The sequence below is a fragment of the Brassica rapa genome, unplaced genomic scaffold (assembly GCF_000309985.2).
Source record: "Brassica rapa cultivar Chiifu-401-42 unplaced genomic scaffold, CAAS_Brap_v3.01 Scaffold0751, whole genome shotgun sequence".
Classification (NCBI taxonomy): Eukaryota; Viridiplantae; Streptophyta; class Magnoliopsida; order Brassicales; family Brassicaceae; genus Brassica; species Brassica rapa.
This window is the reverse complement of record NW_022610691.1, coordinates 8,575-34,534: the sequence shown is the minus strand read 5'-3', so window position 1 is coordinate 34,534 and position 25,960 is coordinate 8,575. Positions and strand designations below refer to the sequence as shown.

The following is a 25,960-nucleotide window of genomic DNA, read 5'->3' as shown; positions in this document are numbered from 1 at the left end:
GGTTGGTTACAAGTTTCTAAAAGCAAAATCCAAATCTTTGATAATATATATAGTATTTTCATAAAGATTTAACAGTAGAAATATTTTTATAACACGAATTTATACAACAACATTTTTTGTAGTGTAAGATTAGATGAATATGATTGTATAAGTATATGAGTGTTAAGATGAGATGTTATGAAAACATGTGATATGCATACATAAATATTTTTATGAATTGTTATATTTGAACGGTTGCGATCTAATACTATACTAAACACTTATTATGTATTGTTTTCATAGTTTTGGCATATAAATTTATAGATTTTTATGTTGGAAATGTTTTAAAAACACATGTCCTCGGTAATTCGTCGCACTATACCGACGACATTCCGACGAACTAACAGAGTTCGTCGGAATGTCGTCGGTATAGTGCGACGAATTACCGAGGACTTTTTAAAAACACATGTCCTCGGTAATTCGTCGCACTATACCGACGACATTCCGACGAACTCTGTTAGTTCGTCGGAATGTCGTCGGTATAGTGCGACGAATTACCGAGGACATCTCCAGACTTTCATGAAACTCTTTATCGTCGCTATCTCGTCGGTATTTTGCGATGGATTTCCGATGGACCAATAGGAAAAAAAAAAAAAAAAAACTAATCCGAATCTTCTGAATCTTCATCAAACTCCCCAACCTCAGCTTCTGGCTCCGAATGTACAACAGCATCAAGTCCAAACTCAGTCAAATCCTCAACGAGTTCAACATTTGCCAAATCTTCAACTGCCTGGGCGTTGCTGGTAGACTCTGGTTGCAATGGTTCATCATCATCAGAAGTTCCATCCACTCGTCCTCTTGGGTTGATTTGCGTTACAGTGACCCATGGATCATCTCTGTACGTCACCCGAGGGTAACTGATGTAACATACCTATACATATCAATTATACAAATATTAGTAAAATATATAACATTAATTAATTGTATTGGTAAAAAATTATGAATAGATTGACATACCTGATCAGCTTGCGAACCAAGAATGAAGGGATCATAGTATTGAAGTTTCCGCCGCGAATGAACTGATGTAACACCAAACGCATCAATCTTCACTCCTCTATCTGGGGTGGTGTCATACCAATCACAATAGAATACTACACAACGCAATCCAACCATTCCAGAAATTGGATTTCCAATATTTCTTTTATGTTGCCGTAGTAGACATCGTCACCGGAAGAAGATGAAACACCAGCATCATATGTTGTCTTAGAATGACCTTTCCTTGTGAATGCATATCCTCGCGTACAAAATTTTGGATATGATTTGACCACATAGTTTGGTCCCTGCACAAATTCGCGTATCCAATCATCGAACACAAAACCTCTGGCCAAACCATCATTCACCTACAAATTAAAAACATATATGAGTGAAAAGTTAATTAGTTTATATTAAATTTAAACTACTCATTTGCATAGGGTAATATGATATATGACTCACATAACTACGAAGCCACACAGCAAATCCGTTATCTCTAAGTTGTTGAAGCTCATCTTCTGTTGCATGCCTGTGAGTCATACGCAACTCCGCCATATATACACTATATACAAAAATATTATCAATATGAAATAAATTTATTGAATATTAATCTAACAATGTAAATGAAAAAATATTTTTACCTCTCATATTGTAGAACATCTTCACAGTTGGTGAGCAAATATGTTTGCAAATGAGCGTGCTCAGTGTCCGTAAGTCTGCGCTTCGTGAATTTTCCGCTAAGTCGTCCTATTTCCTTGAACATGCTTGGGACAGTAACATGATATGTTGCTCTCTCCCCTCTGTCATCATGCCGAGCAGGTCTTCGGTGTTTTGTATGCACTTCTGGTGGAAAATAATTTTCAGCAAAGATTGCAGTTTCTTCATTGATCACCTGTGCCACTATAGATCCTTCCACCCTGCTTTGATTTTTGACCATCTTCTTCAGATGATGCATATAACGCTCAAAAATATACATCCATCTGTACTGCACAGGACCACCAAGTTCCAATTCTCTTGCGAGATGAATAGCAAGATGTTCCATTACATCAAAGAATGATGGAGGAAATATCTTCTCAAGGTTGCACATGCTGACTGGTGCGTTTGTCTTCAAATTATTAATACCCTCTTCAGTCACTACTCTGCTGCATAAGTCGCGGAAGAAAACACTTATCCCTGCAATTGCTTCATGAACATTACGTGGCAATAATGCTGAAAAAGCAAACGGGAGGAGGCGCTGCATAATTACATGACAATCATGACTCTTCAAGCCACTAAACTTTCCTTCGCTTCTATCAACGCAGTTCCCCAAATTTGATGCATATCCGTCAGGAAATTTCACTTTATCTGTAATCCAATCAAAGAACTCTTCTTTTCTAGCACCATCCAGCCGATAAATGGGAAAAGGGGCCGTACCGTTCTCATCAACGTGAAGTTCAGAACGATCACAGATATCGACTAAATCCAACCTTGACTTCAAATTATCCTTCGTTTTACCTTGGATGTTAAGGACTGTGTTCATCAGATTGTCGAAGAAGTTCTTCTCAATATGCATGACATCTAAATTATGCCGCAATAGATGAGTCTTCCAATATGGCAGATCCCAGAAAATACTCTTTTTGTGCCAGTTATGTAGCTCTCCAACCGCACTGACTCGAATGTTTTCATGTCCACCTACATCTGGCGTCCTTTCTGCATCAAAATCCCTAAACTGCTTCAACAAATCTTCCCCACTAACTTCCTCAGGTGGACCATCAAACACCTGCTTGTTCTTCGTAAACGAAGTCTTACTCCTGCGGTATGGATGATCAGGTGGAAGAAATCGTCTGTGACAGTCAAACCAACACGTTTTCCTTCCGTTCTTTAGTTGGAAAGCATCGGTGTCATCTTGACAATATGGACATGATAGCCTCCCATGTGTTGTCCATCCAGATAACATACCATATGCTGGAAAGTCACTTATTGTCCACATAAGTACTGCCCGCATCTGAAAGTTTTCTTTGCACGAAACATCGTATGTCTCAAAACCATGCGCCCATAGTTGTTGCAACTCATATATCAGTGGTTGAAGAAACACATCTAGTGATCTTTTAGGATGATCTGGACCGGGGACGAGAATTGAGAGAAACAAAAACTCTCGTCGCATGCACAAGCTCGGCGGTAAGTTGTACGGGGTCACGATAACTGGCCATAGAGAATACTGTCTTCCATGCTTTCCAAACGGGCTGAAACCATCAGTAGATAATCCAAGATAAACATTTCTTCTCTCTTCCGCAAATTCTGGATATGTTGACTGGAAATGTTTCCAAGCCTTCGCATCTGAAGGATGTCTAATCTCACCATTTGTGGAATGCTCTGCATGCCATCTCATTGCTTTTGCTGTGCGCTCACACTGATACAACCTCTTCAATCTTTCCGTCAAAGGCAAATACCACATTCTTTTGAACGGGATCGGAACTCTTCCCCTCGTCTCCTGATAACGAGGTTTCCCACAAAATTTGCATACATTTCGTGTCTCATCCGCTCTCCAGTAGATCATGCAGTTGTCAATACATACATCTATCACTTCGTACGGTAGTTGAAGACCGGCTACAAGTTTCTGAACCTCGTAGTATGAACCCGGTGCAAGGTTATCCTCAGGTAGAATACCTTTGACAAAATCAGTAATCGCATCCATACATTCTTCAGCCAAATTATAGTCTGTCTTAATACCCATTAATCTAGTTGCAGATGATAAGACTGAATGACCATCTCTACAATTTTGATACAAAGGTTGTTTTCCTGCATCTAACATATCAAAAAATCTCCTAGATTCGGGATTTGGTTCTTTCCCTCTATAATGATCATGTACCATCTGCTCAGTACCTACACCATAATCTATATCCGTTCTAGGTTCTTCTAACCTAATATCAGGCTGAAGTTCACTAACAGGCTGAGGTTCGCTAGTACTACCATATTCATAACCAGTTTCCCCATGAAGGTACCAAACTTTATAATTACGTGAAAACCCTTTCATATACAAATGAGTCCAAACATCAAATTCTTTTATAACCTTATTATTATTGCAAGTAGAGCAGGGACATCTTAACATACCACTTTTTGCATCCGGTTGCTGTTGAACAAGCCTCATGAATTCTCCAATTCCTTGAACGTATTCTTCCGTAAGCAAATTAGTGTTGGGATCCAAATGAGGTTTATCCATCCACGAACGATAATAAGCTCCTGAAGACATGATTTTCACGGAATTGTTATGACTAAAGAGAAAGAAGAGAGAATGAGGTGTGAATGAGATGAATGAGGAGGGGTTGCATTTATAGGAAATTGCTTACGGACATCCGACGACTTTCCGACGGAATACCGACAGATATAAAGCATTCCGTCGGAATTCCGTCAGTATTTTCCAATCTCGAACGGCTATAAAACGGTCATAACGGTCACTTGGTTCGTCGGAAATTCGTCGGAAAATTCCGACGGAATACCGACGACCGTAACGGTTATATCTTTTCATCGGCATATCGTCGGAAATTTGACGGAATATTCCGACGACTTTTCGACGACTACAACGGTTATATTGTTTATCGGAATATCGTCGAAAAATCATCGGAATATTCCGACGACCCTTGTTTTCTCGGAAATTCGTCGGAATTAGCCGACGGAATTCCGACGACTTCAGATTTTTTGTTTTCGTCGGAAATCGGTCAGAATTCCGTCCAAATTGTCCGACGGCTGTGTCTTCCGTCGGAATCTCCGTCGGAATTCGGCGTGTTTTCTTGTAGTGTGTACTCATGTTCACTCTTGTTCCTAAAGCTTTTTGGAAAGATTTCCAGAAGTAAGATGTAAACCTTGAATCCCTATCTGAAACTATGCTTGCAGGCACACCATGTAGTCGGACGATCTCATCAATGTACTTACGTACAATCTGATCTACCCCATCCGACTTCTTGATAGCCTGGAAGTGTGCTGATTTGGTTAGTCGATCAAGCACAACCCAAACCGCATCTTTCTTATTCCTTGTGGTAGGGAACCCGGTCACAAAGTCCATTGTGATGTGATCCCATTTCCATTCCGGAATAGGCAAGCTTTGCAATAACCCACTAGGCACCTGATGTTCTGCTTTGATGAGTTGGCAAGTGGAACACTTGGCCACCCACTCCGCAACATCTGCCTTCATACGGATCCAATGATAACATTTCTTAAGGTTCTGGTACATCTTGGTCGCACCAGGATGAACCGATAATTTGGACTTATGAGCCTCCCTCATAATCTCTTCCTTTAGACTTCTATCATTAGGAACACTGATCCGTCCGTTTACTAGGATGGTACCATCCTTTGCAGTCTGGTACTCCGTCCTATCATTCTGAGCAACCTTATTCAGGTTCTCGTCCTGACCTTGAGCCAACCGGATTCGAGTAAGCAGGTCGGCTTGGTTAACCGCCTCCAACCCCAAAGCTTTGGTTGCCGTAGTCAGCACGTTCAGCCGCAGAGCACGGACCATACCGTCCAGGTCGTCTGCCTCCCGTTCGGCCGATACGTCAGCCCTCTTCCGGCTCAAAGCGTCTGCTACCAGATTAGCCTTTCCCGGATAGTAGGTGATGTCCAAATCGTAGTCAGCTACGAATTCCATCCACCTCCTCTGCCTTAAGTTTAACTCAGGCTAGGTGAATATATACTTAAGACTCTTATGGTCCGTAAGTATCTGAACTTTGGCGCCATATAAGTATGATTGCCAAATCTTTAAGGCGAATACTACCGCAGCCATTTCGAGATCATGGGTGGAGTAGTTTCCCTCATGTTTCCTCAACTGCCTGGACGCATAGGCAATGACCTTCCCATGCTGGGTCAATACGCAACCTAGTCCAGTGATGGACGCGTCCGTATAGACCACATATGGTTGGTCGGCCTCCGGAAGCACCAGGACGGGTGCGCTAGTCATCATGTTCTTAAGTGCGGAGAAACATTCCTCACACTCTTCAGCCCATGTGAACTTAACGTCCTTCCCAGTTAACCGCGTCATAGGCTGATCCAAGCTTGCGAATCCTTTCACAAACTTCCTATAGTAACCTGCCAGCCCTAAGAAGCTTCTGACTTCCGTGGCACTGCGTGGTCGGGGCCAATCCTTGATTGCCCTGATCTTCTCTGGATCCACCGAGATGCCCTGATCGGAAACAATATGGCCGAGGAACCCAATACTCTTCTGCCAAAAACTACATTTACTGAGTTTAGGATAGAGTTTGTGTTCTCGTAATCGTTCCAGCACGGCTCTCAAGTGTTTCCTATGAGATTCCTCATCCTTGGAATAAATTAGGATATCATCAATGAAGATGATCACGAATTCATCTAAGAAATCCCGGAACACGCTGTTCATCATTTTCATGAAAGCAGCAGGTGCATTGGTCAGACCGAACGGCATCACTACGAACTCGTAATGACCGTACCTGGTCCTAAATGCCGTCTTCCTAATATCATTTGGCTCTATTGGGATCTGATGATACCCTGAAGCCAAATCAATCTTGGAAAACCACTTGGCTCCTTTGAGTTGATCCAACAGCTCGTCTATCCTGGGTAACGGGTACTTGTTCTTCACAGTAACCCTGTTCAACCCTCGATAGTCGATGCACAGACGCATGCTACCATCCTTCTTTTTCACAAAGAGGACTGGTGCACCCCAAGGGGAGCTACTTGGCCGTATGAACCCCTTGTCAAGCAATTCTTCCAATTGCTTCTTTAGCTCAACCATTTTGGCCGGAGCCATCCGGTACGGACTCTTGGACAGCGGAGCTGTCCCTGGCTCTAGTTCAATCGTAAATGGATCTGACCTATCAGGGGGGACACCCTGAGGTACCTGGAACACATCTGGGAACTTCGACACCAACGAATGCTCTGAAAGGTCTTTCAGACAGACAGAACTGCCCGGCTCTGTAGTTGTAATTGTAGCAAAAAAGGACTGACAAACCTGTTCCAACATCCGAATCGCTCGAACTGCTGAAACCACTACTTTCTCTTGAGCCGGACACAGACATTGGTACTGGATCGGTCGAAGCCCAGTATCCAATTGCACACGACCTCTATGGCAATCGAGAGTGGCCCGATACTTTCCAAACCAGTCCATACCTAGGATCACTTCGTGATTCTTTAGGTGGACATAGACCAAATCCACAGGGAATACCTTTCCGTGTATTGACACTGGGATATTTGACATGAGACCTAGTGAGTTCATGGCTTGCCCTCCGGCCGCCCTCACTATCCCAAAATTATCTCCAGTGTCCAGACAGAATAGACCCTTTCTGACCAGTTCCGGACTCACAAAACTATGTGTAGCCCCTGTGTCGAAAAGTACGTGGGTTTCCACACCACCAATCATGAGGGTTCCTAACAGAGACCCCCATCAGAATCCCCTAGACATTCTAGGTTCCATACCAAGCATTTTCTACTTGAATGTAAAAAGAAAAATTTAGAAATTACCAGAGATCGAATCAAACGATCCAGAAGCGCCGTCGTCCCGGGACAGCTCATACACCCTTGGTGTTGTGGTCGGCCTACTCTGGGTCGACTTGCATGTGTCTCCACGGCCCTTCCCTTGTCCTCCTTGTAGCTTAGGACAGTCCGACTTGTAGTGTCCCGTCTTGCCACATAGGAAGCAAGTCACGGAGCTGCTGCCACTGGACTGGTCTGAGAATCGGTTTGGTCGAGTGCAGTTTTGGATCGTGTGATCCATGCTGCCATTTCGCACACAAGCCCCCATGGCCTTCCAGCACTCACCGGGATGATTCTTTCCACACTTGGGACATGTAGGTCGGCCACCAGAGGTCTTACCTCCGTCCACCTAGTCCCATTTCCTTTTTTTATCATTTGTCTTGCCCGACGGGCCAAACTGTGACTTAGCCTTAAGCTTAGCTTCTTCAGCCAAGTTAGACTCAAGCAAAGCCACCCATTCCACCAGTTCTCCGACGGTGTTGAAAGTGCGGATCGAGCAATGGGTCTTCAGTTCTGGCCTTAGGCCTCAGATGAACCTACGGACATGGACTGCCTCGTCCTCCAGCTCTCTTCCAACAAACCGTCTGAGCCGGTTGAACTCTTCTTCGTACTCTCGTACGGTCCTGCGGCCTTGGGCCAAAGCTAGAAACTGAGCTTCCAGACGATCCCAAGCCTCAGCAGGGAAGTATTTGCGGTTGAATTCAACTTCAAAGTCCGCAAAACTTTCCAAACTCCCATTAGTGCGCTTGTCCACTGCAAGCCACCAGTTATGCGCGTCTCCTTCCAGGAAGTGAACCGCAATGTCTCGTCTGTAATCCTCTGGACAGCGAGTTGATTGAAAGTTTCGGACCAGCCTACTCCTCCACTCGTCTGCCACAATAGGGTCGGTGCTACCGGAGAAATGCTTCGTACCCAACCTGGATAAATGTTGAAGCAGACTCAGATAGTCCACCTTCTTTTCAGACTTTTCCGGTGGATCGATCTCGACCACCTCAACCGTTTCCACAACTGGACCATTGGTGTTGGGGGTGGTCGTAGCCACAGGCGTTGCCTGGCCAACCGAGGAGTTCACTAGTGGCGTGAACAGTTGTGCGATAGCCGCCACCTGAGTCCCCATTACCTTCATGGCCTCTAACAAGTCCTCTTTGGACAGTGTTGCGGGCACATTAGCCGTTCCATCGGCCACTCTCTCATGCTGGTCACCATCACGGTTAGCGTTCGAGGATTCCACTTCCTCATCACTCTCCCGATGTTCCTGACCATCCTGTTGCGTCCCCGTAAGATTAGCCTGATCAGTTGGCAACACGTCTCTAGTGTCAGCCGCGGCCGGATCGGTTTGCAATCCGGATAGATTGGTCCCGTCCATAGCCACTTGACTAGACTGACCGGCTGTTTTCTTACTCCTTTGGGACTTTCCCGATTTGCTTTTTCCAGCCTAAGGATTCAGACAATGTTAGTACGAAACACACTAACATAAACAGAACAAAACAATCCCTAGACGAAGCAATCAAACCTCACCGTGAGACCTAATCAGCTGGCTGCGTGTGTGTGTGTGTGTGTGTGGACTGCATAACCCAACTATCCTAGAATCAACCTGGCTCTGATACCAACTTGTAAGACCCGAACCCTGGCCTCTCGACCTGATGGAGTTCGCAGGCTTACTTATTAATTTCTTTGCTTGTTTGATCCATTTTAAGTCTTTTAGTTACTAAGTCATATTCGAATATGAGGTTCATAAACAAAGGAACAGATTGCACAGCGGAATAACAATGTATAAACTTTGTATTACTTGGAAACATGAGATTCAATACACAACTTCTTAACAGTCTCATAGACAATCACTAGTTCATCCCTAGCATCATCTAACCACACGTTACAAAGCCTCTCACTGACCGAGCCTTCACGGATCCTTGGCTTGACCAGAACCATCCTTAGTTCCTGAAACCACAACCAGATAAGCATTAATCATAACCGAGAATAGAACGGATTGATTCTACAATGCTTGGGTTGGTTCCTAGAACTTAGATAAACCTCAGTCAACATAATCATAAAACGTATGAACCTACCTACCGTATCAAGAATAGATAAACATAACACATGAACAGATCCGGATCATCCCCAAAGACCAATCCGTCTAACCGGATAGAATCTAGGTGCAACCGGCCAATGAAGTCCGGCTCAATGGCCCAACGGACTCCCTTACCTGATCCGGCCTTGGGCCGGGATCCAATCGGCCGAGTAAGCCTCAAGCCTAATCCGGAAGGCTTAGCAACCGGTCAGACCTTGTGACTCTACCTTGGCTTAGACAAACCGTGACCTTGTCCTAACTAGACAAGCCATAGGCTGATCCTTAAGGATAGCTCGTAACCTGTCCCGAAAGACACCGTTTGGAACATGCACCCTTTGGCCAATCATGCCTCTTGGTCCTCGTACCTTTTGATGTTCGTAACCTTTGGTATCTCGTACCTTTTGGTCACTGACACCCTTTGGCAACTCACAACCTTTGGACACTCATGACTCTTGACAACTCGTGCCCTTTGGGTCATTCCCAACCGTTCGTCCTAACCGCCCTGTCTTGGTGCGATCGGATCATCCGACTAACCGACCCGTGTCTAGGCTAGCGGTTTGATTATGTTCAGCCAAAACCTAGGGACGTGTCCCTTGGACTCAACCAACACAAACTTTCGTGTTTAACCAGAGAGAAGAGAAGAGAAACGAATTGAAACAGATAAGGAGAGCCGGAAGGGACTTAGGAACCGAGCAGAGCCGCGGTGTGGTCCCATGGACCGTCCGTTCGGTCTGATGGAGCCACGGCCCATCACATACCTTGTGAACCACGTCTGGGTTCTCCATGCTCTTCTCCTTGTCTTGATCTCCCATTCTTGACCGGGGTTAGTTCTCAAACACCAGAGTCGCTGGAACACAACACTACCACAATCGGCCTTTCTCTTGGCCGGAACTCTCTCTTTCTCTCTTTCTTTCTCTCTACGTTTTTCTCTGAGTATTTTACTCTGGAATTGGATAATGAAATCGACCAGAGATCCCCCATATTTATAGAAAACGAGGGGGTAAGTCTTGCCCCACGAACAGGCACGACTTGCTAGCGAATGGGCACCATCGGCCAAGGGTTGTCCCCTTTCGGCCACTTGCATCCCTTCGCCCTTTCTGATTGGGTTTGGGGTCGGTCACAAGTCCAACCCACGCCCCAGGCCTCCTGGACTTTAGCCCACGGCCTTGTCCAAAGACGCAACAGCCCATGGCCTCATGGCCGGACCTCACAGCCCGCCACTGACCCGGACCCGGACCATCGGCCTAAAGCCTGGACAGTCCGTCTAGCTGAGATGAGCTGACTCTCAGCTGCCTCAGCTGAGTGAGCTAGTAGTCCAGCTAGTCAAGCTGACTTAGTAGGGACTGAGCTGGAGTGAACTGAACCTAGCTTCATTGAGCTGGCCGAGCTACTCGTCCACTTCGTCCAGCTACCGTCTTACTCGTCCTAGCTGTCTCTTAGCTTGTATAAGGTTAAGTCTAAGTTTCCTTATGTCCTTAACCTTCTTTCTCGACCATGGAACGCTTGCCTTGATGTCCTAAGACTGGCTTGCACGTTTCCTCGAACCATGGCCGTCCCAATAATCCTACTCAGGATTGGGGGCGTGAAAGACTGTTCGGGTGAATTTGGCCTACGTGGGCTGTCTGTTCAGTATACACAGGACGTCCCTGGGTGTCCGCCAGCACACACAGGACGTCCGTGGCAGTCCATTTGTGTCTGTGTGTTTCCGTCTGCACACACAGGACGTCCGTGGCTGTCCATCAGTACACATATCAGCACGTTGGTCCTTGGACTCAGCACGCTGGCCCTTCCCGTGGACTGTTTGGGTGATTTTAGCCCACGGGGGCTGTCTGTTCAGTACACACAGGACGTCCGTGGGTGTCCGTCAGCACACACATGACGTCCGTGTGTGTCCGTCAACATACACAGGACGTTCGTGGCTGTCCGTGTGTGTCTGTGGCTGTCTGTGTGTGTCCGTCAGCAGACACAGGACGCCCGTGGCTGTCCATCAGTACACATATCAGCACGTTGGTCCTTGGACTCAGCACGCTGACCCTTCCCGTGGAGTGTTTGGGTGATTTTGGCCCATGTGGGCTGTCTGTTCAGTACACACAGGACGTCCGTGGGTGTCCGCCAGCACACACAGGATATCCGTGGCTGTTCGTGTGTGTCCGTCTGTGTCGTCAGCACACAAAGGACGTCCGTGGCTGTCCATCAGTACACATATCAGCACGTTGGTCCTTGGACTCAGCACGCTGGGCCTTCCCGTGGACTGTTTGGGTGATTTTGGCCCACATGGGCTGTCTGTTCAGTACACACAGGACGTCCGTGGGTGTCCGCCAGCACACACATGACGTCTGTGGCTGTCTGTGGCTGTCCGTCAGCACAAACAGGACGTCCGTGGCTGTCTGTGTGTGTCCGTCAGCACATACAGGACGTCTGTGGCTGTCCGTGTGTGTCCGTGTGTGTAAGACCCGATCCTGGATTCCCCAATCCAACTAGACCGCGGCCTCACCAAACAATGCAACCAGTTCCATCTTTCATATTCAAGTTCAAGTGTTAAATAATTCTAAGTGTTTTTTAGAGTTTTGAGGTTCCAACATTCACACTTAAACAATCCAGCATCAAGTAGGGCAAATAGATATTTCATAGATAATAACCAAGGTTCATACATCATTCATCATCCTAATAGATCACACACTAGAATCACATAAGTTCACAAGTTGCACAATAGGCTACAATAATTACACAATTTTCAGAATCAACCCAATCACCACACATCTTCCCATGGCCGCGGTCCTCATGGTGCTTTTCCCTTACCACGGTCCATTTCTGGTCCTGGATCCAACACAAACAAACACACAATCACAAGGTTAGATTACAAAACAAGAATCAATTCACATTGCATGGTCGGATCCAATCTAGTCAAGAACAATCATCAAAAATGTCAAGTCTAACCCCTTTAAAAAGAGATCCGAATACCAAATAAAATTCATGAAAACTCATGACAATTCAGAAGAAAAATATTCCCATAATCAGATTCAAAAGAACCGGCTCAGATCATTGTGATCTCGGCCATGAACAGCCCACACAAGAACAAGGAACTTTCATGGGGATTTGATCAGGCCAAGGCCTTAAGATCGATGGATCCTTCCCTTTAATATCATAAAACAATCCATAGCACAACATATATGAAGAAACATAGTAGAAGAAGTCAGAGTAAGGAGTGGCCAGTCGATCCAAACTGGCCAGACTCACACGGCCATCATCCGCGGCCTTGTCCGGTTACTCTTGGCCACACCTCTCACCTTATGAGTTCGGTCTCCAGGGGCGACTTCCTTCTCTTTCTCCTTTGCCTTCTCCATGTCTTTCTGCCTCAAATACATCCTCTTGATCACACTCCCAAACACACCAGGAACACTCAAGAACAATCTCTTGGATCAAAACGGCCAATCCAAGGTTTGTGTCTCTCTTTCTCTCTTGAATTTTCTCTGTGTTTCTCACTGTGTGAAAGTGAGTAAAAATCGACCAGAATGGTAGAAATGAGAGAGAGAGAGGACGACTTAAACTGTCCCCAACCGCCTGGGCGAACAGTTACCAAAAATCACACCCCTTCTTCCCAAAACCGTCCAATAACCGTCCCATAACCTCCCATTGGCGGTTTCTACCCTTTTCTTCCTTTGACAAATCGATCACTGAGCCTCAGCTCACACTCTGGAAGCTTGCCCACTCCCTGTCCCGAGCTTAAGAGCAATTTGGTCGAACCGTCCTGCACCCGGACCATCGGCTCGCCCAGTAACCGTCCCGGACTCATCCACACTGATCCGAACCAGAATGCACCGTCCCACTGGATTGAGCTGACCTCCAGCTGTTCCCAGCTGAGTGAGCTAGTCCACCAGCTCCTGTGAGGTGAACAGATCATGGTGAACTGAATACCAGCTGAACCGAGCTGATTGAACTCAAACCAACACTCGTCCAGCTGCCTAAACACTCACTCAACTCCTTTACTCTTGTTTCCATCGTATCCTGGTTAAGACTCAGCTGACTGATGCCCTTAACCTTCATTCAGGGCCATGATACGCTTGTCTCAAGGTCCAATGACCTGACTGGTGCGTCTCCCCGCACCATGGCCCGTCCGGGCGATCCTATCTAGGATCGGGGACATGACAGTGTGTGTCCGTCAGCACACACATGATGTCTGTGGCTGTCCATCAGTACACATATCAACACGTTGGTACTTGGACTCAGCACTCTGACCCTTCTCGTGGCCTGTTCGCGTGATTTTGGACCACGTGGGCTGTCTGTTCAGTACACACAGGACGTCTGTGGGTGTCCTCCAGCACACACAGGACTTCCGTGGCTGTCCATGTGTGTCCGTGTGTGTCCATCAGCAGACACAGGACGTCCGTGGGTGTCCGTCAGCACACACAGGACGTCCGTGGCTGTCCGTGTGTGTCTGTCAGCACACACAGGACGTCCGTGGCTGTCGATCAGTACACATATCAGCACGGTGGTGCTTGGACTCAGCACGCTGGTCCTTCCCGTGGACTGTTTGGGTGATTTTGGCCCACATGGGCTGTCTGTTCAGTACACACAGGACTTCTGTGGGTGTCCGTCAGCACACACAGGACGTCTGTGTGTATCCGTCAGCACACACAGGACGTCCATGGCTGTCTGTGTGTGTCCGTCAGCACACAAAGGACGTCCGTGGCTGTCCTTCAGTACACATACCAGCACGTTGGTCCTTGGACTCAGCATGCTGGCCCTTCCCGTGAACTGTTTGGGTGATTTTGGCCCACGTGGGCTGTCTGTTCAGTACACACATGACGTCCGTGGGTGTCCGCCAGCACACACAAGACGTCCGTGGCTGGCTGTCAGCACACACAGGACGTCTGTGGCTTTCCGTGTGTGTCCGTGTGTGTCCGTCGGCACACAAAGGACGTCCGTGGCTGTTCATGGCTGTCCGTCAGCACACACAGAACGTCCGTGTCTGTCCGTGTGTGTCCTTTTGTGTCCGTCAGCACACGCAGGACATCCGTGGCTGTCCATCAGTACACATATCGGCATGTTGGTCCTTGGACTCAGCACGCTGGTCCATCCCGTGGACTGTTTGGGTGATTTTGGCCCACGTGGGCTGTCTGTTCAGTACACACAGGACGTCCGTGGGTATCCGCCAGCACACACAGGACGTCCGTGGCTGTCTGTCAGCACACACAGGACGTCCGTGGCTTTCCGTGTGTGTCCGTGTGTGTGCGTCAGCACACAAAGGACATCCATGGCTGTTTGTGGCTGTCCGTCAGCACACACAGGACGTCTGTGGCTGTCCGTGTGTGTCCTTGTGTGTCCGTCAGCACACAGGACGTCCGTGGCTGTCCATCAGTACACATATCAGCACGTTGGTCCTTGGACTCACCACGCTGGTCCTTCCCGTGGACTGTTTGGGTGATTTTGGCCCACGTGGGCTGTCTGTTCAGTACACACAGGACGTCTGTGGGTGTCCGTCAGCACACACAGGACATCCATGTGTGTCCGTCAGCACACACAGGACGTCCGTGGCTGTCAGTGTGTGTCTGTGTGTGTCCGTCAGCACACACAAGACGCCTGTGGCTGTCCATCAGTACACATATCAGCACGTTGGTCCTAGGACTCAGCACGCTGACCCATCCCATGTGGACTGTTCGGGTGATTTTGGCCCACGTGGGCTGTTTGTTCAGTACACACAGGACGTCCGTGGGTGTCCACCAGCACACACAGGACGTCTGTGGCTGTTCGTGTGTGTCCATCTGTGTTCGTCAGCACACACAGGACGTCCGTGGCTGTCCATCAGTACACATATCACCACGTTGGTCCTTGGACTCAGCACGCTGGTCCTTCCCGTGGACTGTTTGGGCGATTTGTCCCACCTGGGCTGTTTGTTCAGTACACACAGGACGTCCGTGGGTGTCCGTCAGCAAACACAGGACGTCCGTGTGTGTCCGTCAGCATACACGAGACATCCGTGGCTGTCTGTGTGTGTCCGTGTGTGTCCGTCAGCACACACAGGACTCCCGTGGCTGTTTCTGGCTGTCCGTCAGCACACATAGGACGTCCGTGGCTGTCCGTGTGTGTCCTTTTGTGTCCATCAGCACACACAGGACATCCGTGGCTGTCCATCTTTACACATATCTGCACGTTGGTCCTTGGACTCAGCACGCTGGTCCTTCCCGTGGACTGTTTGGGTGATTTTGGCACACGTAGGCTGTCTGTTCAGTACACACAGGACGTCCGTGGGTGTCCGCCAGCACACATAGGTCGTCTGTAGCTGTCTGTCAGCACACACATGACGTTTGTGGCTTTCCGTGTGTGTATGTTTGTGTCTGTGTGTGTCCGTCAGCGTACAAAGGACGTCCTTGGCTGTTTGTGGCTGTCCGTCAGCACACACAGGACGTCTGTGGCTGTCTGTGTGTGTCCATGTGTGTCCGTCAGCACACAAAGGACGTCCGTGGCTGTTCGTGGCTGTCCGTCAGCACACACAGGACGTCCGTGGCTGTCCGTGTGTGTCTGTCAGCACACACAGGAAATCCGTGGCTGTCCATCAGTACACATATCAGCACGTTGGTCCTTGGACTCAGCACGCTGGCCCTTCCCGTGGACTGTTTGGGTGATTCTGGCCCACGTGGGCTATCTGTTCAGTACACACAGGACGTTTATGGCTGTCCGTGGATGTCCGTCAGCACACACAGGACGTCTGTGGCTGTCTATCAGCACACACAGGACGTCTGTAACTTTTCTATGTGTCCGTGTGTGTCCGTGTGTGTCCGTCAGCATACAAAGGACGTCCTTGGCTGTTTGTGGCTGACCGTCAGCACACACAGGACGTTCGTGGCTGTCTGTGTGTGTCTGTGTGTGTCCGTCAGCACACAAAGGACGTCCGTGGCTGTCCGTCAGCACACACAGGACGTCTGTGGCTGTCCGTGTGTGTCCGTGTGTGTCCGTGTGTGTCCGTCAGCACACACAGGAAATCCGGGGCCGTCCATCAGTACACATATCAGCACGCTGGTCCTTGGACTCAGCACGCTGGTCCTTCCCGTGGACTGTTTGGGTGATTTTGGCCCACGTGGGCTATCTGTTCAGTACACAAAGGACGTCTGTGGGTGTCCGTCAGCACACACAGGACGTCCGTGTGTGTCCGTCAGCACACCCAGGATGTCCGTGGCTGTCTGTGTGTGTCCGTGTGTGTTCGTCAGCACACACAGGATGCCAGTGGCTGTCCATCAGTACACATATCAGCACAGTTGTCCTAGGACTCATCACGCTGAGCCATCTCGTGGACTGTTCGGGTGATTTTGGCCCACGTGGGCTGTCTGTTCAGTACACACAGGACGTCCGTGGGTGTCCGCCAGCACACATAGGACCTCAGTGGCTGCCCGTGTGTGTCCGTGTGTATCCGTCAGCACACAGGACGTCCGTGGGTGTCCGTCAGCACACATATCAGCACGTTGGTCCTTGGACTCAGCACGCCTGCCCTTCCCGTGGACTGTTTGGGTGATTCTGGCCCACGTGGGCTGTCTGTTCAGTACACACAGGACATCTGTGGCTGTCCGCCAGCACACACAGGACGTCTGTAGCTGTCCGTGGCTGTCCGTGTGTGTCCGTGTGTGTCCGTCTGCACACACAGGACGTCCATGGCTGTCCATCAGTACACATATCAGCACGTTGGTCCTTGGACTCAGCACGCTGGCCCTTCCCGTGGACAGTTTGTGTCACGCCCCCAATCCTGAGTAGGATTGTTGGGACGGCCATGGTTCGAGGAAACGTGCAAGCCAGTCTTAGGACATCAAGGCAAGCGTTCCATGGTCGAGAAAGAAGGTTAAGGACATAAGGAAACTTAGACTTAACCTTATACAAGCTAAGAGACAGCTAGGACGAGTAAGACGGTAGCTGGACGAAGTGGACGAGTAGCTCGGCCAGCTCAATGAAGCTAGGTTCAGTTCACTCCAGCTCAGTCAGCTGAGGCAGCTGAGAGTCAGCTCATCTCAGCTAGACGGACTGTCCGGGCTTTAGGCCGATGGTCCGGGTCCGGGTCAGTGGCGGGCTGTGAGGTCGGCCATGAGGCCATGGGCTGTTGGGTCTTTGGACAAGGCCGTGGGCAAAGTCCAGGAGGCCTGGGGCGTGGGTTCGGCTTGTGACCGACCCCAAACCCAATCAGAAAGGGCGAAGGGATGCAAGTGGCTGAAAGGGGACAACCCTTGGCCGATGGTGCCCATTCGCTAGCAAGTCGTGCCTGTTCGTGGGGCAAGACTTACCCCATCGTTTTCTATAAATATGGGGTCTCTCTGGTCGATTTCATTAACCAACTCCAGAGTAAAATACTCAGAGAAAAACGTAGAGAGAAAGAAAGAGAGAAAGAGAGAGTTTCGGCCAAGAGAAAGGCCGATTGTGGTGGTGTTGTGTTCCGGCGACTCTGATCGTTTGAGAGCTAACCCCGGTCAAGTATGGGAGATCAAGACAAGGAGAAGAGCATGGAGAACCCAGACGTGGTTCAGAAGGTATGTGATGGGCCGTGGCTCCATCAGACCGAACGGACGGTCCATGCGACCGCACCGCGGCTCTGCTCGGTTCCTAAGTCCCATCCGGCTCTCCTTATCTGTTTCAATTCGTTTCTCTTCTCTTCTCTCTGGTTAAACACGAAAGGTTGTGTTGGTTGAGTCCAAGGGACACGTCCCTAGGTTTTGGCCGAACATAATCAAACCGCTAGCCTAGACACGAGTCGGTTAGTCGGATGATCCGATCGCACCAAGACTGGGTGGTTAGGACGAACGGTTGGGAATGACCCAAAGGGCACGAGTTGTCAAGAGTCATGAGTGTCCAAAGGTTGTGAGTTGCCAAAGGGTGTCAGTGACCAAAAGGTACGAGATACCAAAGGTTACGAACATCAAAAAGTACGAGGACCAAGAGGCATGATTGGCCACAGGGTTCATGTTCCAAACGGTGTCTTTCGGGACAGGTCAGGACCGATCCTTATGGATCAGCCTATGGCTTGTCTAGTTAGGACAAGGTCACGGTTTGTCTAAGCCAAGGTAGAGTCGCAAGGTCTGACCGGTTGCTAAGCCTTCCGGATTAGGCTTGAGGCTTACTCGGCCGATTGGATCCAGGCCTAAGGCCAGATCAGGTAAGGGAGTCCGTTGGGCCATTAAGCCGGACTTCATTGGCCGGTCGCACCTAGATTCTATGCGGTTAGACGGATTGGTCTTTGGGGACAATCCGGATCTGTTCGTGTGTTCTGTTTATCTATTCTGGACTATCTATCTGATTCTAAGTCAAGGGGTGGTTGGTTGAATGACTTAGGATACGGTAGGTAGGTTCATACGTTTTATGATTATGTTGACTGAGGTTTATCTAAGTTCTAGGAACCAAGCCAAGCATTGTAGAATCAATCCGTTCTATTCTCGGTTATGATTAATGCTTATCTGGTTGTGGTTTCAGGAACTAAGGATGGTTCTGGTCAAGCCAAGGAGCCGTGAAGGCTCGGTCAGTGAGAGGCTGTGTAACGTGTGGTTAGATGATGCTACGGATGAACTAGTGATTGTCTATGAGACTGTTAAGAAGTTGTGTATTGAATCTCATGTTTCCAAGTAATATAAAGTTTATACATTGTTATTCCGCTGTGCAATCTGTTCCTTTGTTTATGAACCTCATATTCGAATATGACTTAGTAACTAAAAGACTTAAAATGGATCAAACAAGCAAAGAAATTAATAAGTAAGCCTGCGGACTCCATCAGGTCGAGAGGCCAGGGTTCGGGTCTTACAAGTTGGTATCAGAGCATGCTTGATTCTAGGATAGTTGGGTTATGCAGTCAACACACACACACACACACACAGCCAGCTGATTAGGTCTCACGGTGAGGTTTGATTGCTTAGTCTAGGGATTATTTTGTTCTGTTTATGTTAGTGTGTTTCGTACTAACATTGTCTGAATCCTTAGGCTGGAAAAAGCAAATCAGGAAAGTCCTGAAGGAGTAAGAAAACAGCCGGTCAGTCTAGTCAAGTGGCCATGGATGGGACCAATCTATCCGGATTGCAAACCGATCCGGCCGCGGCTGACACTAGAGACGTGTTGCCAACTGATCAGGCTAATCTTACGGGGACACAACACGATGGTCAGGAACATCGGGAGAGTGATGAGGAAGTGGAATCCTCGAACGCTAACCGTGATGGTGACCAGCATGAGAGAGTGGCCGATGGAACGGCTAATGTGCCCGCAACACTGTCCAAAGAGGACTTGTTAGAGGCCATGAAGGTAATGGGGACTCAGGTGGCGGCTATGGCACAACTGTTCATGCCACTAGTGAACTCCTCGGTTGGCCAGGCTACGCCTGTGGCTACGACCACCCCCAACACCAATGGTCCAGTTGTGGAAACGGTTGAGGTGATCGAGATCGATCCACCGGAAAAGTCTGAAAAGAAGGTGGACTATCTGAGTCTGCTTCAACATTTATCCAGGTTGGGTACGAAGCATTTCTCCGGTAGCACCGACCCTATTGTGGCAGACGAGTGGAGGAGTTGGCTGGTCCGAAACTTTCAATCAACTCGCTGTCCAGAGGATTACAGACGAGACATTGCGGTTCACTTCCTGGAAGGGGACGCGCATAACTGGTGGCTTGCAGTGGACAAGCGCACAAATGGGAGTTTGGAAAGTTTTGCGGACTTTGAAGTTGAATTCAACCGCAAATACTTCCCTGCTGAGGCTTGGGATCGTCTAGAAGCTCAGTTTCTAGATTTGGCCCAAGGCCGCAGGACCGTACGACAGTACGAAGAAGAGTTCAACGGGCTCAGACGGTTTGTTGGAAGAGAGTTGGAGGACGAGGCAGTCCAGGTCCGTAGGTTCATCCGAGGCCTAAGGCCAGAACTGAAGACCCATTACTCGATCCGCACTTTCAACACCGTCGGAGAACTGGTGGAACGGGTGGCTTTGCTAGAGTCTATCTTGGCTGAAGAAGCTAAGCTTAAGGCTAAGTCACAGTCTGGCCCGTCGGGCAAGACAAATGATAAATAGAGGAAGTGGGACAAGGTGGACGGAGGTAAGACCTCTGGTGGCCGACCTACATGTCCCAAGTGTGGAAAGAATCATCCCGGTGAGTGCTGGAAGGCCATGGGGGTTTGTGTGCGATGTGGCAGCATGGATCACACGATCCAAAACTGCACTCGACCAAACCGATTCTCAGACCAGTCCAGTGGCAGCGGCTCCGTGACTTGCTTCCTATGTGGCAAGACGGGACACTACAAGTTGGACTGTCCTAAGCTACAAGGAGGACAAGGGAAGGGCCGTGGAGACACAGGCAAGTCGACCCAGAGTAGGCAGACCACAACACCAAGGGTGTATGAGCTGTCCCGGGACGACGGCTGTTGGGGTCAAAATCGGTCACGACGGAATCAATGTCTGAAAGTTCGTAAAAATCAGCATAAACGTTTTTACGAAAAGTAATATTCGTAAAGATATCTTTACGAAGAGCCTTGAAGTAAAATCTCGTCCAAATCTCAATCGAACCACTAAATACCGAATGTCCGAAGGCAACGGACATGTATCCAAATCGGCCGTGGACAAGCTCGAGTATGGAAATCAGACCGCGGACAAGCCAAGCTCGATCGATATGCGATGACCAAGCATGCACACAGCTCGGTCGCTACATAGCGACCGAGCTCGAGCCAAGCTCGGTCGCTACGTAGTGACCGAGCGTCCGTCTCGCTTGGTCGCTACGTAGCGACCGAGCCCGAGCCAAGCTCGGTCACTACGTAGTGACCGAGCGTCCGTCTCGCTCGGTCGCTAGCGTCCGTCTCGCTCGGTCGCTATGTAGCGACCGAGCCTGAGCCAAGCTCGGTCGCTGCATAGCGACCGAGCTCTTCCGAACATCGGTATGACACCAGTCCATGCATTCTCGTCAAACCTTCAAATGCTATCTCCCGAAGACCGTAGCGAGCTCAGTCTATGTTTTCTGATATTCTAAATCATCGATCAAACTTCGCGGATTAGAACACGACTCGAAGGCCCATCCTGCGATTTCTTAACCAAAAGCCCGTAAACCACAGCCCAGTTTACGCTTGGTCCACAAGGAAGGATAAATGTCAAGTTTCCGCGGATAAATACGGCAGTTTTGAAGATAATTGTGAAAATTGGGAAAAATGGAATATCTCCATTTTTTATGCTATGACGGCTTAAGGGCAGAAGAGTAAAAGCGTAAACCGACCTTGGAGCTAGTATATAAATGGTCCTAGGCGAGGAGCATGAGAGAGAACTTTTTAGACTCGGAATTCTCTGCACTTAGAAACTTTAGGCTTTATTCTCGACAAGTTTGGTTTCTATGACTGGCACTCAATTACTAGACGAACTTGCCCAGGCAGTTCGATCTCTTGTCCAGCTCTATCAATTGAACTACGTTCGGCTTGATCCTGGAAAGGGGTACGTAGGCAGCCTTTAACATGGTTCAGTCCAAAATCAAACAAAAACCTTTTATGTATCTTTTTCGTCGTCTGTTATCGAGCTGCGACTCAACTAGGTTTGAGCTATTAGGCCGCTAGAACTAAGTAACTTGCTGACAGCCTCTGCATCCAAAGCTTCTATGATCTCTTGTAATGATCGCAACGCTCTTACTCGGACTCGAAAGAAGATCTACTGTTTTCTCTAAACTCGTTTGTTATCTTTTCATGATTTCCGCATATATTCGGTCACTTGTCGTGTGCTCTCGCAGAGATCTGGGACCTCTGGGAAATTAGGGTTTTCCTAGTTTCCTTATTTAAACGGAAATCAACAGTGCGAATTTCGGTTCCCACAACGGCGCTTCTGGATCGTTTGATTCGATCTCTGGTAATTCCTAAATTTTTCTTTTTACATTCAAGTAGACAATGCTTGGTATGGAACCTAGAATGTCTAGGGGATTCTGATGGGGGTCTCTGTTAGGAACCCTCATGATTGGTGGTGTGGAAACCCACGTAGTTTTCGACACAGCGGCTACACATAGTTTTGTGAGTCCGGGACTGGTCGGAAAGGGTCTGTTCTGTCTGGACGCTGGAGATAATTTTGGGATAGTGAGGGCGGCCGGAGGGCAAGCCATGAACTCACTAGGTCTCATGTCAAATATCCCAGTGTCAATACAGGGAAAGGTATTCCCTGTGGATTTGGTATGTGTCCACCTAAAGAATCACGAAGGGATCCTAGGTATGGACTGGTTGGGAAAGTATCGGGCCACTCTCGATTGCCATAGAGGTCGCGTGCAATTGGAGACTGGGCTTCGACCGATCCAGTACCAATGTCTGTGTCCGGCTCAAGAGAAAGTAGTGGTTTCAGCAGTTCGAGCGATTCGGATGTTGGAACAGGGTTGTCAGTCCTTTTTGGCTACAATTACAACTACAGATCCGGGCAGTTCTGTCTGTCTGAAAGACCTTTCAGAGGATTCGTTGGTGTCGAAGTTCCCAGATGTGTTCCAGGTAGCTCAGGGTGTCCCCCCTGATAGGTCAGATCCATTTACGATTGAACTAGAGCCAGGGACAGCTCCGCTGTCCAAGAGTCCATACCGGATGGCTCCGGCCGAGATGGCCGAGCTAAAGAAGCAATATAGCTCCTCTTGGGGTGCACCAGTTGATAGAACCAAAATAAAGATCACTCTTTCGGTAAGGTTGTTATGAACTCAGATCCGAGAGGATTGAGAACTGATGGATCGAGGGGTGACACTAAGGGTTGCGGAATAGCCCAAAGATACTACCAGAGATTCGAAGGTTGCCGGATGTGACGCACCGGTCCAACACAACGAAGTGGTTCGCTTGGAGATGACCTCACCAAGAGAAGTGTGAATGTTCTAAGCAAAGAACAATGAGAGAAAACTCAAATAAGCAAAGGAAAATCGATGTTATTTTATTAAGGGGGATCATCACATACTTATAAGGTTTGTGAGTCAAAGAAACATAAAGACATTTGTGGGAAAAGACAACATAGAAAATAGAAATGAATGAAAACAAGACATAGAAACTAGAAATGAAGACTTTGACTAAAGACTGGTCAAGGTGCGGATTCTTGTGTTGACTGGTCCAGATTCACAAAGATGTCCAGGTTCATTCTGTAGTGATCATGTCGACCGCAGTAAGGAGCAGGACGGACGTAAGGCTGCCCGCATGGTTGATCGTCGATGATTCATGAACGGATGAAGAGATAGCTCGACCCAAATCTCCAGAGAGCTTAAGTATCCTTCCTTTGGAGTAGTTGGAAGCATCGATCATCATGAAATCATCAAAGTGGTTGGAAAGGTCGTGATCAGCTTGATCCGGGCGTGCGGTACATCCCAAACGGGCCAGGAAAGATAGGCTAAGTACGGAATCTGATTCTTCTCGATGATCATGGGTTCTGGCTTGACTGTTGGCTCTAGAATGGCGAATGGGTCGGGGAAGAACGCCTGTGGTTTGGCTGATTCGGTCATCAGGTCGTGGTTCCATCCTTAGGTCACGTACGGGTGCACGCGGGTCGATCCGGTACACGGCTATGTCCGTTGATCTGGTACGGCTGACAGGCTGAACCTCAGTTGGACTGATCTGATCGTCCTGGTCACCATGCTGAGTCTGCTCCACGTCCTGGTCCAGGTCCTGGGCTCTATCATTCCCTCCCTCTTCAAAAGGATTTGACCACAAATCCGGATCATCTGCGCAAAAAGGAGATAAATCAGAAACATTAAAACTTGAAGAGATACCATACTTACCCTAAAGATCAAGCTGGTAAGCATTGTCATGGAGTTTCCTGATAATCTGGAATGGACCATCGACCCGGGGCATGAGTTCGGACTTCCTTTGTTCCGGGAATCGTTCCTTCCTCATGTGGACCCAAACAAGATCACCTTCCTGGAAGATCACTTCTTTCCTTTTCTTGTCTGCAAGTCGTTTGTAGCCCTCGGTCTTGGCTTCAATGTTGGCACGGACCAGTTCATGCAGCTTCTTGATCGTGTCAACCTTCCTCTTGCCATCTGTACTAACTCGTTCACTCAAAGGCAAAGGTAAAAGATCAAGTGGAGACAAGGGATTAAATCCATAAACAACCTCGAAAGGAGAAAACTTAGTAGCTGAATGCAAAGCACGGTTATAAGCAAATTCAACATGAGGCAAACATTCTTCCCAAGTCCTAAGATTCCTTTTAACCAAAGATCTAAGCAAAGCAGACAAGGTTCGGTTAACTACTTCAGTTTGCCCATCAGTTTGCGGGTGACAAGTTGTAGAGAACATCAATCTACTACCTAGCTTAGACCACAAAGTCTTCCAAAAATAGCTAAGGAACTTAGCATCACGATCAGAGACAATGGTCTTAGGCATTCCATGCAATCGAACAACTTCCTTAAAGAATAAATCTGCAACTTGCACAGCATCATCAGTTTTGTGACAAGGAATGAAATGAGCCATTTTCGAGAACCTATCAACAACCACAATGATAGAATCTCGTCCAGCTTTAGACCTAGGCAATCCAAGCACAAAATCTATAGAAATGTCTACCCAAGGATGAGAGGGAATGGGTAGAGCTGAGTACAAACCGCGGTGTGATGCTTTAGGCTTAGACTTCTTGCACACCACACATCGGCTACAGATCCTCTCAACATCTTTCATCAGGCTCGGCCAGGAGAAATGGTCATGAACCGCCTTGTAAGTCTTCTTGACACCAAAGTGTCCCATAAGCCCACCTCCATGAGCTTCCCTGAGAAACAACTCCCTCAAAGAACATTGGGGCACACACAAACGGTTATCAAAGAATAAGAAACCAGAATTTTGAAAGTATTTGCCATAAGCAACCTTTGAGCATTTTCGAAAAATCTCTCTAAAATCCTGATCAGAAGAAGCATAAAGATCCTTGATAAATTCAAAACCAAGCAATTTAGTTTCAAGGGCTGAGAGAAGAGTATACCTTCGAGACAATGCATCGGCCACAACATTCTCCTTACCTTGTTTGTACTTGATCACATAAGGGAATGATGATCAATGAACTCCATCCAACGAGCATGCCTCTTGTTGAGCTTCTGCTGACCCTTAAGGTGTCTTAGAGACTGATGATCAGTGTGGATGATGAACTCCTTAGGCCAAAGATAGTGCTGCCACGTTTGAAGGGCCCTCACCAAGGCATAGAGTTCTTGGTCGTATGTGGGGTAGTTGAGCATGGCTCCCCCAAGTTTCTCACTGAAATAAGTCACTGGTTTTCCATCCTGCATCAACACAGCACCAATACCAACACCAGAAGCATCACATTCGATTTCAAAAGCTTAAGAAAAATCTGGAAGTACAAGTAAAGGGGCGTGAGTCAACTTCCCTTTAAGGATTTCAAAAGCTTCTTCCTGAGCTGGTCCCCATTTGAACCCCACGTTCTTCTTGATTACTTCAGTAAGAGGAGCGGCCAAGGTACTGAAGTTTTGAACAAATCGCCTATAGAAAC

At 48.1% G+C, this 25,960-nt stretch overlaps 1 protein-coding gene across 2 annotated transcripts; it reads right to left on the bottom strand.

Annotated features, from left to right (window-relative positions):
- Positions 1–628: 628 nt before the first annotated feature.
- On the bottom strand, positions 629–4,759 carry LOC117130974. Of its 2 annotated transcripts, XR_004454226.1 has the most exons (4): positions 1,653–4,759; positions 1,474–1,573; positions 997–1,379; positions 629–910 (listed from the first exon to the last, which is right to left on the bottom strand). XR_004454226.1 is itself a non-coding variant. In XM_033283476.1 (3 exons), exons 1-3 carry the CDS (start codon positions 4,238–4,240, stop codon positions 1,131–1,133), a joined length of 2,937 nt encoding a protein of 978 aa, XP_033139367.1. In that variant the 5' UTR covers positions 4,241–4,759; the 3' UTR covers positions 629–1,130. The 2 variants fall into 2 exon arrangements, 1 of the variants encoding a protein (XP_033139367.1); XM_033283476.1 differs by having other exon boundaries at positions 629–1,379.
- Positions 4,760–25,960: the final 21,201 nt, after the last annotated feature.